General features: G+C 39.6%; 1 protein-coding gene across 1 annotated transcript in view; it reads right to left on the bottom strand.

Moving 5' to 3' along the window:
* Positions 1 to 950: 950 nt before the first annotated feature.
* LOC123960691 (dual specificity testis-specific protein kinase 1-like) overlaps positions 951 to 18,611 on the bottom strand; it is a 50,605-nt gene continuing 32,944 nt past the window's right edge. Inside the window, exons 7-10 of the mRNA XM_046035603.1 lie at positions 5,892 to 6,065; positions 5,193 to 5,276; positions 4,048 to 4,134; positions 951 to 2,471 (exon numbers count right to left, since the gene is read on the bottom strand). Coding sequence (XP_045891559.1) covers positions 2,367 to 2,471; positions 4,048 to 4,134; positions 5,193 to 5,276; positions 5,892 to 6,065 — 450 coding nt within the window. The 3' untranslated portion in view covers positions 951 to 2,366. The remainder of the gene's footprint in view (positions 2,472 to 4,047; positions 4,135 to 5,192; positions 5,277 to 5,891; positions 6,066 to 18,611) is intronic.

Here is an 18,611-nt window from a genome sequence, read left to right as displayed (position 1 = left end):
CGTCTCTCAAGTACTCCACTCCCATTAAGATGCTCCTAAATGTTACACACTGGACCTTTAAGAGTTGTTGTTGTCCATTATCCAGCAGAGTCCAAAGCTGGAATACTTCCAGACATGATGGATGGAGTCTGGGTTAGAGCGGATAAGTGTTGGTTCTGGCCTCAGTGTTCAGCAGGTGTTCCCATGGCTGACCATAATGAGGCTAATTTGTGGAGCAGAAATACCATTTGCTAATTAATACATCACTAATGTTCTTATTGGATAGAAGAACAGTAAGCATGTCACTATTTGGTTTGCTTTAATGCGTAATGTTACTTCTCTGGTGATAAGCCTCCTATAAATAGTATATAGTATATTTGCCACTGTGATATCCTGCTGCATCACAACTAATTTAAATGTTTCAAATTGCGCAAGACAATTGATAGATTCAGCTTAAGTAGCCTGAGTTTACGTAGTTCTTTATATCTGTTTTGTTAGGCCCACAACTTTTAATGCATTTTTTTCAGAACCCTCTCTTCTCCCAGTAGGAGGCCCCGCTTGACACAAGGTCCCCTGACAAGAGCTCAACCTGGGGTTGTATAAAAGTTTACCCCCACAGGGTCCTGTTGCTGCCATGCAGGAAAGCCACATAGTCCCACAGGTTCCTGCCTATCAACAATGCAAAATAATATAAATAATAACATTTATTTTTTTACAGTTGAAAATAAGTGCTACATCATTATAGTCTGATAATAACAGCTCCTGGTCAGATTGTGACCACTAGTTGTAGGGGTCAAGGGGGGACCAATGGAGCTCCTGTGTTTAATTCTATTGAAGTGTGCAAACAGAGAAGCATTACATAAATCAACTCCAAAATGAGCATTTTACACTGCTATTTATACACAGCTTTATTAGTGATGTCAGATAACTGAACGAAGAAAGGCTCATAATAAATTACACAGATATTTATATGAAATAGAACTGAAACTTTATTTTTCAAAATGTATGTAAGCTGATTAAATGAAAAAGGTTCCATTAGTTTTTCATGAATGTGAAAACTGAAACAGCAACTTCTGAAAAGCACTCTGAATGCAGATTTATCTTCATACAATCACTGAGCCTAAAAAGCATGTTGAATTTTCAGGCATCTCCATCTCTCTGTTGCGTTCACCTGTATTTGATTATTCTTTTTTTCACCGTTTTATCACTTGCATGTATGTGCAAGACAACTAAACCTGCATCTCTGAAGCTTGAGATCTAACTTACTGTTACAGAACTGTTTCCTTTAAAAAAAAGGCAGAATAAATTTAAGGACAGAAACCAAGTGTGGCTTTTATGAGAGTTGTTGTAGCTGCCTGAGAAATCACTGAGACCACACACAGACCAGAAAGTAGTAAATGCCGGCCAACGTAAAAGAATGTGGAGCTTTCAATCCTCCAGAAGGTGGCAGAATTACAAAAGAATGTGAGCAAAACAGAAAAGCTTAAATATTTACACACTTATGTTCAATTCACTACCTTATTAAAATAACAACAAAACAGAACAAAGCAAAAAGAGATTTGGACATTAAATTCACATCACTGAAAACTAAAAAATGCAAAGTCATTATACTGAATAAATGTTTTCTTTGTTTCTGAAAAGCTGATATGTTGAAGGTTTTCAGCGTTAATCAAGAAAAATATAATTTTATGGAATAATAAATAGCTTAAAATGAGAGCAACTTTATTTAATATGACTGCAAACTCGAACATGCATGCCTGACAATTCTTATGTCAACTTAAAATCTCTTAAACTCCTGATGTATTAGTCATGTATCTGTTATGTGAAACAATGGCTGTTCTGCTTTCAAAACTGGTTTTGTGTCCCATCTTATAGGAAATGATATCCGGAGATCTGTTTGTTAGAGGGCAGACCATTCTTGCTCAGTCAAATGCAATTTCCTGTTGGAGAAGCGCTGAAACAGATTCCAGGCCTGCAGAATCAAAAGGGATGGGTGAGCAGATAGAAGAGGCCGAAAATACATCAACAGACTTGATCATCTGTATCGTCAGTTACAAACAAACCACACACAAAGAACAGGAAGTGGGATAAGACCTTTCAGTCAAGAAAGACGTGCTGCAAAAAAAAACAAACAAAAAAAAAAAAAAAAAAAAAAAAGACCATACTGTATATTCACTCCTACGAGTCAAACTTCATCTGTACACAAGTGTGTCAACGTAAAGTGTCCAATGAGAAGTCAGGAAAATTTCCACTGCTCTCCAAAAACACATCTAGTATATCTGCACCACCTCAATTAAGACAAGTTCAGCCATGGTCATGTGTAGTCCTGTTCAGACATTGGCGAATAATCCCAGACACTCCGGTCCTGTTGCTGGATGACGGGAGACTCAGCTCGTGGTCAGATCAGATTTTGGTGGCGGCTCCAGACTCTCAGCAACTTCTCCCAACTCATCCAGCAACTCTGTGAACGCTGGCCGTCGGAAGGACTCCAGCTTAGATCAGAGGAGAAGAGAGTGGCTCTGTGAGGCTATGTCTACTTCTGGGGGCTTGACTTATTGATCAATATTTCATTGGTATCACTCAGTGGTGGCAGTAGTATTCAGATTTTTTACTTAAGTAAAAGTAGCAATACCACAATGTGAAAGTACTTCCCTGCATTCAAACTCTTACTTAAGAAATAAAAATTACTTTTACTATTACAACTATTATTATATTGTTACTTTAATCAGTTGTTAACATTGTTGCATTCATGTCTAAGGAGGATTTTAATGTTGCAACTTGCCAATACAGTGGTACTGTCAGTTGATATACACTTCATACACAGGTGGGTAGTTTAAACAATTACTGTGTGAAATATACCCTGTGTCCTCCGGGGGACCCACAAATGAACACAAATATATAGTCTCTAAGAAATATTTTGTTCCTTTTGATTTGTTTTATGTTTGCACTTTCCATAAAATCATTATTTGTGCATATAATGATGATATCTCTAGATGTTTCACTAGCAAGGACCACGGCACAACAATGTGCGATTTAGAGGTACGTGAGAATATGGAATGCATGGATTATGGAGGATGGATTAATGCATGTAGAGGGGAATGGTGATGGTGGAAGAAGGAAGTCGTCTGATAGGCTGGTCTGAGAGGGTGTATGGGAGACCGGGCATAGAGACTCAGTGTGGGGGTTCTGTCTCGGAAGTGTTTTCGCCCGAGCTTATATCAAGCCCCCCAGACGGTACCTAGAACAGCTCCCGAACCTAAGTTAACAAATTAACTTCATATATGAACAATTAACATAGAGTCCTAGGATGTTCCCTCCTGGAGATCATTCATTACAGGTTTTAGGAGTTTATCCCTGTAGGTCATTGGGTGCCTTATATATGATGCAGACAGGCCTGATATACAAAACCCCTCTTTGTTTCTAAGTGGTGAATCACACATTAGCATGATAAGCAGAATTGGATTATCCTCATTATTATGATTATAAAAGCTACTGTAATATGTAATTTACACTCAGTCGCCACCTGGCTTTAACAAATTTGTGAGATGGAACACAGGATATATATTAACCAGATAAACATTAAACAATATCTGTATGGTTTTCTTTTAATGGAATGTGCAACAGCCACACATAAGTGGCCTTCATCGTAAGAGCTACTCGTCATGAGTAGTACACCTGAGATGTCTTCTGAGGTTCAGGAAGGAGCTTTCCCAAGTTAGAAAAAAACCCTTATTAATCAGTTATCATTTTTCGGGTTTGAGACTCAAACTTTATACAACCTCACATTTAAAACTACAATTCTAAGCTAATGTATTCTCTCATGTCAAAATAGTGTTTTATGAAATTATAATGTACTCAAAATGTTTTGAGGCAATCCTAATGACAACACATAATGCTAATTCAATGAGATATTAAATGATCATGTAACACAGTGTAGGTAAAGAAACATTATGACTACTATTGACATGATTCACAAAAGAAATTGAACTTTTAATTCATGATTCATTCTGTAACCATGTTCTTGCATTACTACTGTATTTTTATATGTACACTCTTCTATCTACCTACCATACAGCAGCTGGCTGCCAACTCCAGGAGACGCTGAGGACAGCCAATCACCAGCTCCCTGAATGCATTCACATCCAGACCATAGTCCTGAAATATATTAACATCAACAGTCACTGCAGAATGGGCACACTATTATACACATTCACTACACTTACCAAAGACGTGTCATGTGCAACAAATCCATTTACTATAACTGGAACAATGAACGTTTATCTTTTTCACACCTTGGGATAACTTGATAACAACACATATTAACATAACATATGTTGCTATTCACATGCTGTTTGGAAGAGGAACACTAATTTGTGTTGGCTCATACATGATACATAAGATAGCGTTTCACTAACTGACTCACACTGACTCAGGTTTTTTTTAGGTCAATACTTTACATTAAAACTGCTAATGGCTGATACTTCATGCCAATATTGAATAATCATACATTTTACATTATCCATGTCCTTAAATCAAGTAATAATCAAGCAATATGGGTTAAGTACTCTATGCTAAGCTTAGCATAATGGCTGGAAACAGCTAGCCCGGCTCACCCCAAAGCTCACTTGCTGTATTAACACATTGAACCTTGTTGCCTTAAACTGTGCACAAGCAAAATTGGTTGTAATGGCCAGCAAGTTGACTTTTCAGAGTCTGTTCTCACTCCCCCTAAAACCACAAATAATAATTTTTACATTTTTGTGTGTGTACTGAATAGACCAACAAGATTCATGGTGTTAATACGCGACCTTTAGATGTCTTGTAGAGCATATATTTGAACTTTGGAATAAGCCTAGTGAACGACTTTTTGAGTATTCATAAGTATTTTATCATCAATCAAAAATGAAAATACTCATGGTTACAGCTTCTAAAATTTGACAATTTGCTTTTTTCCCCTCTATGTTATATGATTATTTAGGCTTTGAACTGTAGCAAGTACTTCACATCACCATGAGGTCTGGGGAACTGTGATGAGGAGTGTCTGACATTCTCTATGCAAAACAATTAATTTAAAATAACCAGTGCAACCTTAGTGTCAGGTAAATATATTTCCAACCACCGATACGAAATCCATTTCAAGATTGTGCTTGTATATGATTGTTCTCCCTTTGGGAGCAGCCTTATGTGACAATGGTTTTCTTATTGAGCTCTACCTGTGTTCTGGGTAGTATCTCTGGGTCTGCAGGGATCCTGGCCAGGATTTCACAGAGCACAATGCCAAAGGAGAATACATCCACCTGGAACAAGTAAAATGTGATGCAATCATTTCGGCTGATAGCAAACAAATCCCAAACGTTTTTTTTTTTTTTTTAAAGCAATAAACTGCCCAAAACTATACTTTTAAAAGAATAATATACCAGAGCATCAGACAGAGCTGACAAAATGTGTAAATTGATTAAATCAGCAACGACTTTCATAATTGATTAATCATTTTTGAAGCACCAAACATTACAAAGCTTCTGACTTGTGAGGGTTTTCTGCTTTTCTCTATCCTATGTGATAGTGAATTGATATTTTGGGTTTTGGTAAAAAAAAAAATAAAAAGCTTTGAGATACCACCTTGGGCTTTGTAAAACAGGTATTTTTCACAATTTCTTAACATCTTATAGACCAAACTATTCATAGATAAATTAATGAAAACTATTATATTCTGAGACTGATACCTGACTATTTGAAAGCAATGCTGTATATGCATTTTATTTAAAATTATAATAGAAGTACATTTAACTCTAACTCCCATGTTTTCAAAGTTTGCAACAAATTATGTGAGCTTAAATCCTTCTGTTTCCAGCAAAAAAGCAGTATGTGTAGTAGAAACAGGAGTGTATATGGTATAAACAGCACTTTGTTACCTTGCGGTCATATGGCTCCCCTCTGAGCATCTCTGGGGCCATCCAAAAGGCTGAGCCCACTAGTGAGAGCTTCCTGCCAGGGTCTTTAACTGGCAGCTCCACCACTTCCCTGGCCAGGCCGAAGTCAGTCACCAGGGCCTCCCGACCCCGAGAGGTCACCCGGATCAGGCAGTTCTTAGAGAAACAAACAGAATACAAGAACAAGAATAATAGTAACACAAGTTAACACAACTGCAATGTGATATTCTGCCAGCAGAGGGAAGTGTAACGTTGATCTCCAAAGAAGCAGGCGGCGTCAACAGTTTCTTTTGTCTACTTTTTCTTTCATTTAAAAAAGTCTTGATCTTTGAATGTGCTTCCATTGAGTAAGCATGTGTTCCCTGGAAAGAGAACATTCGGCTGCCAGACAAACAGTCTCTCTTTAGTCTCTCCACTTATCAATAGACTCAATAAGATCTGTTGTCAGCACCTTTCCAGCTCACTAAATAATTCACCCCGGACCCCATGTGAAGAGACTCGGTACACAACAGACTCAGTGTGGCTGCCTGTGTGGTGCTGTAGCAGACAGGCTCCATCACACTGACTGGATGATTTAATAAAAAGTGGAAAAAGACAAATCATTGTTCATTAATTTTAAAGGCTGAGAACTGGAGGTGTGATGAGAGGCAGACAGTGGGAGAGCTGTAGTTGCATAACAACGGTGGGTGGCACGAAGTGTGTGTATGAGTGTATGTGTGTAATGAATGTGTGATGTTGATGCATGTGTACAAATCTGTATGTCTAAGGGGTGGGTTGGTGACTGTACAAAGCAAACGTGTCTGATAGAAAATGCAAATATGTATATGCAATTTGTGTGCTTGCATGTATATATCTAGTGAGTTTCCATTTCTGTTTGTAAGGGTCTGTGTGGGTGTGGGTGTGTGTATGACTGGATGTGTGTGAAACTGACGTCTCAGCATCTGGCTCCCATTGTGCCGGATGCTTTTTCCATCCAGTAGCCTGTCATTACGAGGCTCTCCTGGGAAAAACTTCAGTCCCAGACTTCACCTCTAAATTTAGCCCTGGCCCTCTCTTCCAAGGAAATCAACAGTTTAGGGAGCAAAAATGGAAAGCTTTAGTAGGTACAGAGGGGGGAAAAAAGCATCTTGTAAGCACAAATTAAAAGGGATGTCAACTTTTCTGGGAGCCTAAACTCTGAGTCAAGTTAACTTGCAGAATTACTGAGGCGTATTCACAATGAGTGCATTGGTTGAGCGGGCTTTGGAATGTAATTTGCCTTTTGGACATCCTAAAACACTGGCGTCAGAAGCCTGACATTTCCAGCCAATTAACTGGATGACTTAATCCGAGTTAAACTTTCTACTCCCAGATATGATGTGTTAAACAGTGTTCTCCCATCGTTTAGGCTGGGATAAATCTGACTTGGTCTTTAAAATAAACAAAGTACAAACTTCTATTTTTATGATGAGAATTCTGTAAATGTAAGTGGTTGTTGCATTTGTAGCTAATGTTTACAGTCATGTACTTCATGTTGTCCAGGTGCATTAATTGATTGTTTGAAACACATGACAACATTAGCATTTAAGTCCAACATTTAATCTCCTTTTAGCCTTGGCTCTTCACCTGCCAGTTGTTTGACTTTCTTTAACAACTATCCGCTAACTTTGTCTGCTGTTTGAACTGGACCTTTGTCTTTGCAGGAGGACCCTTTAACAAAGAGGCAGCCGGGATTCTTGAGCTTCGGAAAGAAGGTGAGGATAGAAGGCGAACAGTAACTGCTGGGAGGTTTCAGGGCTGACAGCAGCAGCTCAGCTTGTATTTCAGAGGTGCAGGCTTTGTCCGAAATAACTCACTACTCACATATAATCCACTATGCCATTTTGTAGTGCTGTCTGAATGTATAGTGAGAATTATTCTACCCTATATAGTGGATCCCAGAATGCATTGTGAAAAGCAGTGTACAACCGATGTTACCTAATCAAGCGGTATATACCATCATGCATTGCGCTGATAAAAAAATGGCGGGCTGACGAGAAGAAAGAGCTAGATGGGCTACACCTTTTATTCATTCCTTAGTAGCAAAATTACATTGGAGCTTTAAATGAGCGCAAGCAAATATCAAATGTCAATTTCGATAAATCTCTGATGGCCGACGACAATGCGGCAAACTTTATTCACTGAGGAGAGAGAAGGACCACTACTTTTTGCAATGTGTGCAGGAACTCAGGAGACCACTGCTGCAAAATGGAAGAGGTTCTCTCTCATGGATGAGGCAATGAGTTGCAGGGCATCTATTCAGCCTCCACGCCTCATTGCCTCAGCCTGCAGGGAGAAGCCTTCCTTTTCCGAATCAGCATCCCTTGATTCATTGCCATATGAGCCAGAGAGTCAGGCTCCAGTGCCAGGGAGTTTATCAGGGTCAAAGGAGCCAGGGCCACCTTCAAAAAGGCAACAGCATGATGAACCGTTGGAGAAGGCCAGGCGAGATCGAGATAGATATATATATTTATCTAAAGGCATTGACGATAAAAAGTTGTACTATCTGTGAGTTTTCGTCAAAGGGCCTGTCCGTGGCGTGGCATCACCATGAAACCGGAAGTTGTTGTAACTTCAGTGTACATGCTCAAATCTGTACCAAACTTTACAAGTATGATAACAGTCCGGCCCTGAACACATCCATATGACAACATTCACACAAACCCATTGTACCCCCTACTGGCAACAGGAAATAACAAGTTTCATGCCGTTATTTACTGCTCCTAGCAGGTTGTCCACATCCACTTCAAAACTGTCTCAGAAAGGCCTTAACACAATGATGACACTATGTTGTGAAGCTTGTGAGTTTTAGCTTAACAGCATGTCCATTGCGTGGATGCAGAGTTCGATGCTTCACCATAAAACAGGAAGTTGTTTTAATTTTACTGTACATGCTAACATCTGGACCAAACTGACTGAAGCTGACCACCTCTGTCACCTGGCCCCAGTGCCTCTTCCACAGGCTCAAGTGTGTCTCCATCTCTGATGCAGACGTGCAAAATGGCACAACAAGCAATGACCTTCACTACAAATGCAGGGTGCACTTCCAGAGCCTTGAAAAATATTGATCGCCCCCTGGTCTTCATAATGCCAAATTCCCTTTCAACCACAGAATGGGCCTTTGCATGGTGCCTGTTGAACCTTACTGCATCTGCACTCTTTACTGGGTCCCTGTAAGGTGTTATGAATGTGATGGGTCATGACAAAGATCCCCACCATCCCCTAGAATACAATAGCCTTGCAGTGTCTACAGTCATTGAACATATAAGAGCTGTTTTTAAGAACTCTGGCATCACGGACTGAGCCACACTCCTTGCATTTGAACAGAATAAAACAATTTTCTGCTGAAGTACCACTGAGGATCTGTACTTCTGGGCTTGATTCTTACATGACAGCCATCAATACTGCCCACAACCCTGACGAATGGTGCTGATCCAGCTAAGTGTTCAAAGCTCTTGAAGCGGCGGAAAGCTGAAAGCCTGTTCTGGAACCTCATTATTTTGTCTGCGACCCTGTGAAGGATATTATTTATGTGGAAATGTGGGATGTCAAACACTCTCAAGAAGTCGCACTTGCCGGCCGAAACAGGAACACTAGAACCTCTAGGTCATGACCCCAGCCATGGTCAAATGGAAAGTGCAGGATGTCAAAGAGATGGGCTACTGCAAGTCTGAAATGGCAGGTCACTTTGGCCATCAAAATATAAGGCCAAGGCAGGCACTTCGTGGTTAAGTGCCCAATACTGAGAGGGTTGTTCACACTGTAAATAAAGAGATTTAAACTGATAACACAGTGTCATTAAATTAAATATGTGAGAAGAAGCTATGTGACAATACAATCACACTCTGTTGTAAAAGTTTACTGTATGTAATGTGAAGTTTCCTCAGGAGGGCGGTGTAGTCTGACTTTGAGAGTGAATTCAGAAATTATGTGTGTATGCCATAAAACTTAACATTAATAGCCCGGGCTTTTATTTGCTAAAATGACTGAATTGACCCTGTCTATATATGGGACAGGCCTTTAATTCCCTTTGCACAAAGCTGAAATAGGCTCCTATGAAACAGTTTATTTATTTCAAACAGTTACAAAAATTATCCAATAATATCAAATACACGTCATTCATTTGATCTAGCTCCGACACACAGCTTAAGGCTCGTGTAGACTACACGACTTTCCGTCTTGTGACGGGAGTCTTGAAGTCATTTTGGCGTTCACACTACGTGACTGATCGGTGACAGGGGGTCACACACTATGCGAGCTGACAGCAGCTGTGTCACCCGACGCTGGTCTCAAAACCACGTTTTGTCAACAAAACACATGTGAAACGGGAAATGACGCAAACCTACACACGAGAAAGCTGTTGTTTGTTATTAAGACAAAAACTATGGGAGAAAGAATCGATTAGCTACACTCTGTGCTACAGAGAGAGCTGGAGGTGAGTAAAAAGTGTTTTGCAGAGAAAAAGTAGCTGCCTGCTCTAATTGGCTGGATGTGGATGTCGAATCAGCCGACTCTTTCAGATGTGTGGCATGCTAGATATCTTGCAGATGTCGGCGATGTGTCAGAAATGTGTCTGGGAGCCATTTTAATGGTCCTTGAGTAGTTCACACATAGCGAATGGCGACCGCCGATCGATCACTGATTTACCCCTGATAACAGCCCGACGGTCACCGAGCTCTGGCAAATCAGGCTTAAAATCGTGTAGTGTGAACTAGGCTTTATGCACTTTTATTTTGAAGGCAGCAACGAAAGGAAAACAGGGTGCAGGATGAGAAAAGTGTGGCAGAAGTTAGGAGACAGAGAGCGATGCACTTCACATGACAGGATTCACAACTTGTGCAGCATGTCCATACTGACATATTGATCATATGTTTAAACATTAATTTATGTATTAGCGATCTAAGCAACTAAAGCAGGTGACCCAGAGGTTTAAGGTTTAAGGTTTTATACATTGAAAGAACTTCTATAAAAAACAGACCAGGCGTTTAATGGGGACCTGCGTTTATTTGTCAAAATGTGTTCCCACACCAGGCCAGTTAACGGGGTAGGCAGCTATTTGGGACTCTGCTATTAATTTAAGTTTTATGGTATATCTATTGTAAATATAAACATAAAGGCCAAGCATCATCTTCATCTTTTCACTTACAATTTGAGAGCAGCTGTTGTGGTGGCAGCCCGGCTGACGGTGAATGTCCTGGTTTTTTCTCCTTTTTATCAGTTTTTCTGCTTTTTTCCTTGGTTTTCTGTTCTCTGCCTGCCTCCCTGTGTTTTCTCCCCTGTGTGCTCTCTCTCCCTCTGCTCCTGAGCCCAGCCAACTACCTGTACCTGCATCTCATCAGCCACCTCGTCAGCCTGCCACACCTGCCAGTAATCGCCTCATGACTGCCTGTATTTCAACCCCGGTTCTCCACACCATCCTCGCTTGATCGTCGTTGCTCCATACCCGGTGCCACCCCCACGTTCAGGCTTTCATGTTTCTTGTTTTTTCACATTTTCCCTGTGCCTTGTCGCTGTCTTCCCTAACCCTGTCTCTCTGCCTGTTTCCCTCCCAGGTACACTCACCCTTGTCCTCCGTTCAGTCGGCTGGGCTCATCCACTGGCCCACTCCTCCTCGGACTTCCCTCACGGCGTCCTCCCTGTTCCCCTGCCTCTCCTCGCTTCCTCGGCCCCTGTGTTCCCCGGCTCCCTGGCCCCCTGTCTCCTTGGTTCCCCGTGCCTGTGCTTTCCCGACAACCACCTCTTCCTCCACTCCAGTCCCTTTACCCCTTTCTCCCTCAATAAACCTCCTTCCCTCCGAACTTTGCATTTGGGTCCTCTCTGTCCCCACACCACGCAATCCCACAACAGCAGCATGCCTCAGTTTACTCTGTCTTGCAATTCTGTTTCTTCTTCTAATCTGAAATATTTGAATGAGAACAAAGAAAAAATTATAATTATTGGGTGCCATTTCCACAAAGCTCTAAAAGCTGTTTTATTATTATGGAGTATAGTTTGTTGTTCCTAGACAAATCCTAGTGTTGTGGCACAAAGATAATGTGTTCATTATCTAATAATATGATGAGAGCAGCATATTGCAACACAAATGGCCACAAAGGACATTGTATTTCTTAATTTGGGAAGATACGCTCAGTATAATATCATGTATTTATTTCAACAAGTTATTTATTATGGATGGTCCACCGGCTGGCGTTGATCTGGCATGTTTTAATTGTACGACAGCAATGACGTAATTAACGGCACAGAGAGAATGACATGAGTTGTGTCTGAAAGTGTTTTAATTTTGCCAGTGAGCTCACTTTATAGTCCTCTACATAGGACTCCCTAGATAGGGAGTAGTGATTGATGATTTTTGGACACTTTGTAGTGTTGTGAGCCAGGACCCCAACATTAAGCCCTCAAGAAGCCTGAAATTAAGTTTTCTTTTAATCTGAATATTTTAGGATTTACCATCAAGTCAAAATTTTAATTTGTCTTTAGACTTTACTGGGTCAATGTCCCATGCAGAGCTGAGAAATGTTGGATCCGAACCTAAGTCTATTACGTGAAAGTTGGGACCCGGACTTATGAAGAACCAAGCAATGTCAGACCTCCCAGCCGGGAGACGCAGACCCAGCACTGATTTCGCAGATGACTGCTACTACCAGGTTAACATTAATTTACTAGTTTTTAGTCTTCAGTCTTTGCACTAGTCTTAACTAATGCAATGTTAGCAGCCTGACACATACCTAGGGTTCAGGTGGACCAGTGAAGACCTCTACTGTAGACTCTTAGCCTTGTTAAGGCTACAATGAATAAAACTTGTTTCAGGTAGTAAGTACTTATTCAACTGCTTGGGCCTTATCTATGGTTGCCAACTCTGACTCTTTTGAGAGTGAGACACCCACTGGCTCTGCATGAACAACCCATTTTACATTAGACATGGTCATTTGATTTTCTCTCTACATAAATAATATTATATCAGAACTTTAATTTCAATTTTATGTGGATGATACCATCTTGTGTGTCAACTACAAACCAGGCCTTTCTGTTTCATTTAAAGCTTGTTCCAAAAATGTGTGCATTTCACAATAGTGCAGTGATGTTCCCAAACTTATCCATGCTCTAAATGGAGATCTAAGTACTAAAAAATTTGACAAAACTGCATATTGTGCTACAAAACCCACGTTTAACATTGTCATAAAAAAATTTAAATTCTTATTAAAAACCATTATACAATCCACCATACTGTCTCCATTGGACTATGGAGATGCCCTAACCCTTCAACCACTCTTTCTACCACAGTGCCATTTGATTCATTAGGGGGCTATCCTTTCAATAAATCCTTTCAATTAATGAATTAATTATGTGTGGATCAATCCAGGTTGTGTAGCCAGAGTGTGACGTAAATCAACTACGGCAGCTGTGTGAATAAAGTGAATTGGGACAGAGCCAAATGAGTTGCCTCAGGGTGACGTGGGTGGTGAGAGGGTTTGGTGCAGGGGAAGAGGCCCCCATCCTCAGACAAATCCTGTGTGTATTTCAGTGTCAACAAGTTTTACGTGTAGCAACAGCACCATGTTAGCAACAATCAATTAACAATAGAGTGACTGTCAAGTTCTTTGTCACTTTGCATTACTGACTATTTCTTTTGTGAAGCCTAGCAACCAGGGGATTCACAGACATACAGGCGTACCCACGCATGAGAATGTCAATGAAAAAAGAAAGAAAGAAAAATCTATTTCAAGAGAAATAAGCAAGGACCCAGATTTTACTCCAAATCACTGTTGAAATGCTTTCAAAATAGGTCCATCCATCCATCGTCAACCGCTTATCCTGCGCACAGTCGCAGGGGGCTGGAGGCAATCCCAGCTGACATCAAGCGAAAGGTGGGGTACACCGTGGACAGGTCGCCAATCCATCGCAGGTCTTTCAAAATAGGTCTCAAAAGAATTTAAATATGCTCTTTTAAAACATTTTTTACTGATTTAAAAGTTTGCTTTAAGGGACTGTAGTAAATATGGACTACCACACTTACATTTTTTTTAACATATCTCAATGTTAGAAACTGTTTACACAATTTTAAATTTAGAGGGAAGTTGATTAATGACCCACTTACACTTATTCAATGTCTTTGGAAAAACTATGAACAAAGCTAAATAAAGACGGGACGAAGATGCACTATAAATATGCTTTACTATCTACTACTATCAGCAAACAATATCCAGTTTCTGGAGAGACATCAACAATTTGGAGAGGATTAAAGCGAAGAGAAATTAAAGTGGCTATAATTTATATATATAACAATGTGACTATGTGATACAGGGGTAATGACAATTCTCTACAGATCTTTGAGTTTCAGCTCATTGTTTAGTCAATGTTTGTTTGTCCGGCCCACAACTTTATAGCATCAATTTCAGCTGCAGCAGGCAGAAAAAAACTATAAAAACCTGCTGTACGCTAACTGCCCAGGACAGAACATCAGACTGATACTGTAAGAGGCTAGCAAAGTGGAGCATTTAGCAGCTGAAGAGCTATATATTTCCATCAGGAGTTGGTAGAGACCAAATACGGAACTGAAGGAGAGTAAAGTTTGGACTTAAAACTTACCACGTGGTACCAAAAACATAATTCCAAATAAATGTTAATGTTCTTAAGTGTGCACAAAACACGCTCCTTGTTGAAAGGCACTCTAGGACCTTTGAGTATGATATTAGGCAGGGGTCAGAAAATAGATCAATATTTTGTTACATTTAAGCCTTTGCCCAACAAGTTTACTCAATGCTGTGTTTTTAACTGGCGTGTGTAGCAACATTCCCACTCTTGTGCGGTAGTGATGCATTTTAAGTCAACCAGCAATGACTGGTTTTCCAGAACTGAAGGGGGAACAAAATGTAGAGAGCTCCGCAATCCATCATTGCGAGGTCCATGGGAGAGAATGTTTACTATTGAAAACTGTTAGTTGTTTATTACGATTGTATAGTTTATGTTGATTTGCTTTGGCAATGTTGTATTGTTTGCACCCATGCCAATAAATCCACTTGAATTCAACCAGAGTGACATAGTAGGCTATGTCAGCAGCTAGGAGTATGGTGGAAAAACAGAGACAATGTTTTCTCAAACTCTCACTGCCTTAAGGGGAAACAAAAGTTATGCACTGCAGGTTTAAAACTAAATTGAAGTTATGGTAAGAAATCATGAGGAAAATTTAAACCAGGAACAAATTACATATAAGTTAAGGGGCAGTTATAATTACATGAAGGAAGGTGGAAGAAACAGTTTCATCATGAAAAAAAGAATCATAAACATAAAACATAATAATGAATGTGTATTGGACTTTTGACATCACCAATTTATTTTGTCTAATGGTTGAGGTTTACCACACCCATACACCCTGTATCAGGTAACTGTGTTGCGGTAGAGAAGTGTAATACTTTTTCTTTGTCTAATACTCTTTGTCTAATTTGACTGTGTACACCCTGGCACTCATTTGATTTTATTATGGGACAAGCCCAAAGAATTTGGGGACTAAAAACAAACCGCAAATTACATTTGTGGGGAAAAAAACATGTCCTGGGAGGGACTCAGGCCAGAGACCTGTTTTTTCTTCTCTTGGGTCTTGTGGATTTCTAAGTCTATGTTTACCACACTTCTAAACTCAAATTCCTCCTCAGCATTGCTCTGCTGAATACAGTTTATTTCTGTCTACCATTTATGGTTGCTTTTGTATTACTGTATATTGTCTGCTATGTAGCAGAAGGGAGTTACAAACTTAATTTCACTTTACAACCTGTTGTAATGTGACAAATAAACCTAACTTCTACCTTCTACATAAACTCTGCATGTACTCAGCATGTATGCAGATGCAAAAAACAGGTGAGGTTGCTTTACATCTAGATGTGATGTTTTAGATCTGCCATTTATGGCATTTATCTTAAAGTTTCAGTGTGTACGTTTTAGTGGCATCTAGTGGTGAGGGTTACAAATTGCAGCCAGAGGCTCACGGTACATTCACATGCTCCTTGGATGGTCTAATTTCCCGTGTTGTGAAGTCATTCTTCTGACTTCAGTGTGTGTTCATGTGCTCTTAAGTCAGAATGTGAAATCAACATGGACACTACTACAAAGATGTGTTGGATTAGCATTATCAAAGCGTATAAACAACACACAGATATCTAGTTCACGCTACATGGACCATACTACAAGTGACATGTTTGAAAAATATGTATATACAATATGTGATTTTGCATGAATCAAAGTTCTGTATACTTCTTCATGTCCCATGTACACTTTATTTCTCTTTTTGCAATAAAGATTTAAGGGGAAAAAAAGATTCTAATTATTCCAACAGGCTACTGTAGAAACATGGCAGTCCATATAAGAGGACCCACGGTATATGTAGATTATACATATATAATAATATGTAGATTCTAAACGTAATAAAAACATAACGGCTCATTATATATATATATATATATATATTATACACCACTGAAAACATAGTTATGGATATTATATTGTATTTCTGTCAATAGATCCTCCTAAATATTACATGCTGGACCTTTAAGTGGAAGGAAATATAGAGCTGCAGGCCCTACTTCTCAGCTGATTTATTACCTCAGTAAACACTTTCCTAATGAGTTTATGCTCTCAGTTTCAAGCCTTCTTCAACACAGCATGATGTTCATTTAGAAAATTATGGTCCCATTTAGAAGAAAATAGACCAGAAAGCAGAGTATGCTTCATGAATGGATTATCTATGATTGACAAGTCATTACCATGGCGACCTGTCAATCAGGCTAGAGTGACTCACTGTGTAAATTTAACCAGCACCGTTGAAAAAGCTTATTAGGAGTTGGCTGTTCACTTTCTCTGGTGAGTACATTTAGTTTTAAGACTGTTGTTCGCTAGACAGAGTTATCAGCCCTGTTAAAATGACAGTTAACATGAATTACAAGCAACCTAGCTAGCTTCGCACACGACTGTTAGCTCCACCGTCTCGGCCAAACATGGTCACATATAGTGCGGCTTGTGGCAAAAACTCAATATGGCGGCGCCCTATCGGCCAAACTCGAGGCTTCAAAACGGCAGTCCACAAACCAACAGGTGACGTCACGATGACTACGTCCAGTTCTTATATACAGTCTATGAATACAACCCAACAACTGTAAAGAGACTTTGATACATAAAATCGGGTTTGTGATTCAGTGCCCAAAGTGCTCTGCTTAATTTCTTTATCTGTCTCCTCATGCAGGGCACCACAAAAACTGTATTTAAGTTAAATTTACTGACTTATTGATGACTTACTTATTTTTTGAGCTTTCTCCTACCTCATTTGGGTCTTAGTAGCTAGATTTTGCACCCAAATGCTGATAAAGCTATCATTAGCATAATGGCACCCTCTACCTATCTCGTCATTCGTCTTGGGCATGTCTTGGGGAGCCAAGAGTGACTTTTTGTGATTTTTGTACATAATCAAGTTGCACGTGAGTATATGTATATGCATATGGATACATGAAATAAATATCTGAAATGTTATGCTAACTAAATATTATGTAATTGACTGTTTAATTTATTATCAAAGTGATACTATAATGTAATTATGTTTATCATATCAATCATATTTACCTATTCTTTTTATTTATTTTATTATTCACTCTTAATTTTAATGTTTATTATTTACTGTGTGTCTGCCATAAAAGGTCTCAAGATGTTATAAACTTGATGAAAACCTAATATTGTAAATAAAACAAACTTTTATCGGAAAGTAAAAGCTAAAAAAAAAAAAGGGAATTAATATCATAACATATGACATGACTCCACTGGATTATTTTTATTATTTTTTGGGTGGGTATTTTTATGCATTGATTCGATAGTTAGATAGTGACAGAAGAGAGATGACAAGAGATGCGGTGAGAAAGAGACGAATGGGAATGACATGCAACAAAGGTCCGGCCGGACACCACAGATGAGTAAAGGTTCTGATGGTGCACTTTGTTTTGGGAATTTTAGCTCTAAGAAGTTCTTTGACTATGACCCTGATATTTTAGCTGTTGAGCTATGGCGTAAGTATTAACTAACAGTGCATCTCCTGTGAGGTCTCTGCAGGGGTAGCTGTGATAGCCAGGGTGCGCCTCGCCGCACCCGCAGGTGAACTGTGGATTGATTGCAAAGTTTATCTAAAGTTATTTATAGAAAAAGAACACTTCTTCCATTGTTAATTATTAAAGTAGTAAATACATAACGTGACATTGTGATGCAGAGTTGCAGTGAAAAGATAGAAAAGACAGATGCAAACTGTGTTTAACTCTGAGGTGCAGTGAGTGGGTGAGGGAAGAGCGACTGATTTAAATGGCGTCACTTTCAATATTGTCACTTTGTGAAACCCCGTAGCTGTTTGTTCGGGCATGTGCACTGGTGTAACAGGGTGTCCGATGGCCTGGCGGTGGCTTTACATTTTTCAGAGAGAGACATGAGACCGAGGTAAAATGCAAGCACAAACGTGGCATTTATTGTCTTCCATACCAACAAGAGGAGACACCGACACCAACAAGCAACAAAAACAACTTGCACTGGAACTAACTTGCTGCCTTTTATACACTCCCTCCTGCAGGTAATTAAGTGGGTAAAACTACTCAGGGGGGACCACCATCATTTAGAATAATACATAATTTACCCAAAAACCCAACACCACAGAAAAATAGAGCC

Source organism: Micropterus dolomieu, linkage group LG21, assembly GCF_021292245.1.
Source record: "Micropterus dolomieu isolate WLL.071019.BEF.003 ecotype Adirondacks linkage group LG21, ASM2129224v1, whole genome shotgun sequence".
NCBI classification, from domain to species: domain Eukaryota; kingdom Metazoa; phylum Chordata; class Actinopteri; order Centrarchiformes; family Centrarchidae; genus Micropterus; species Micropterus dolomieu.
The sequence above is the reverse complement of the archived record's forward strand: the minus strand, read 5'-3'. Positions and strand labels throughout refer to the sequence as shown.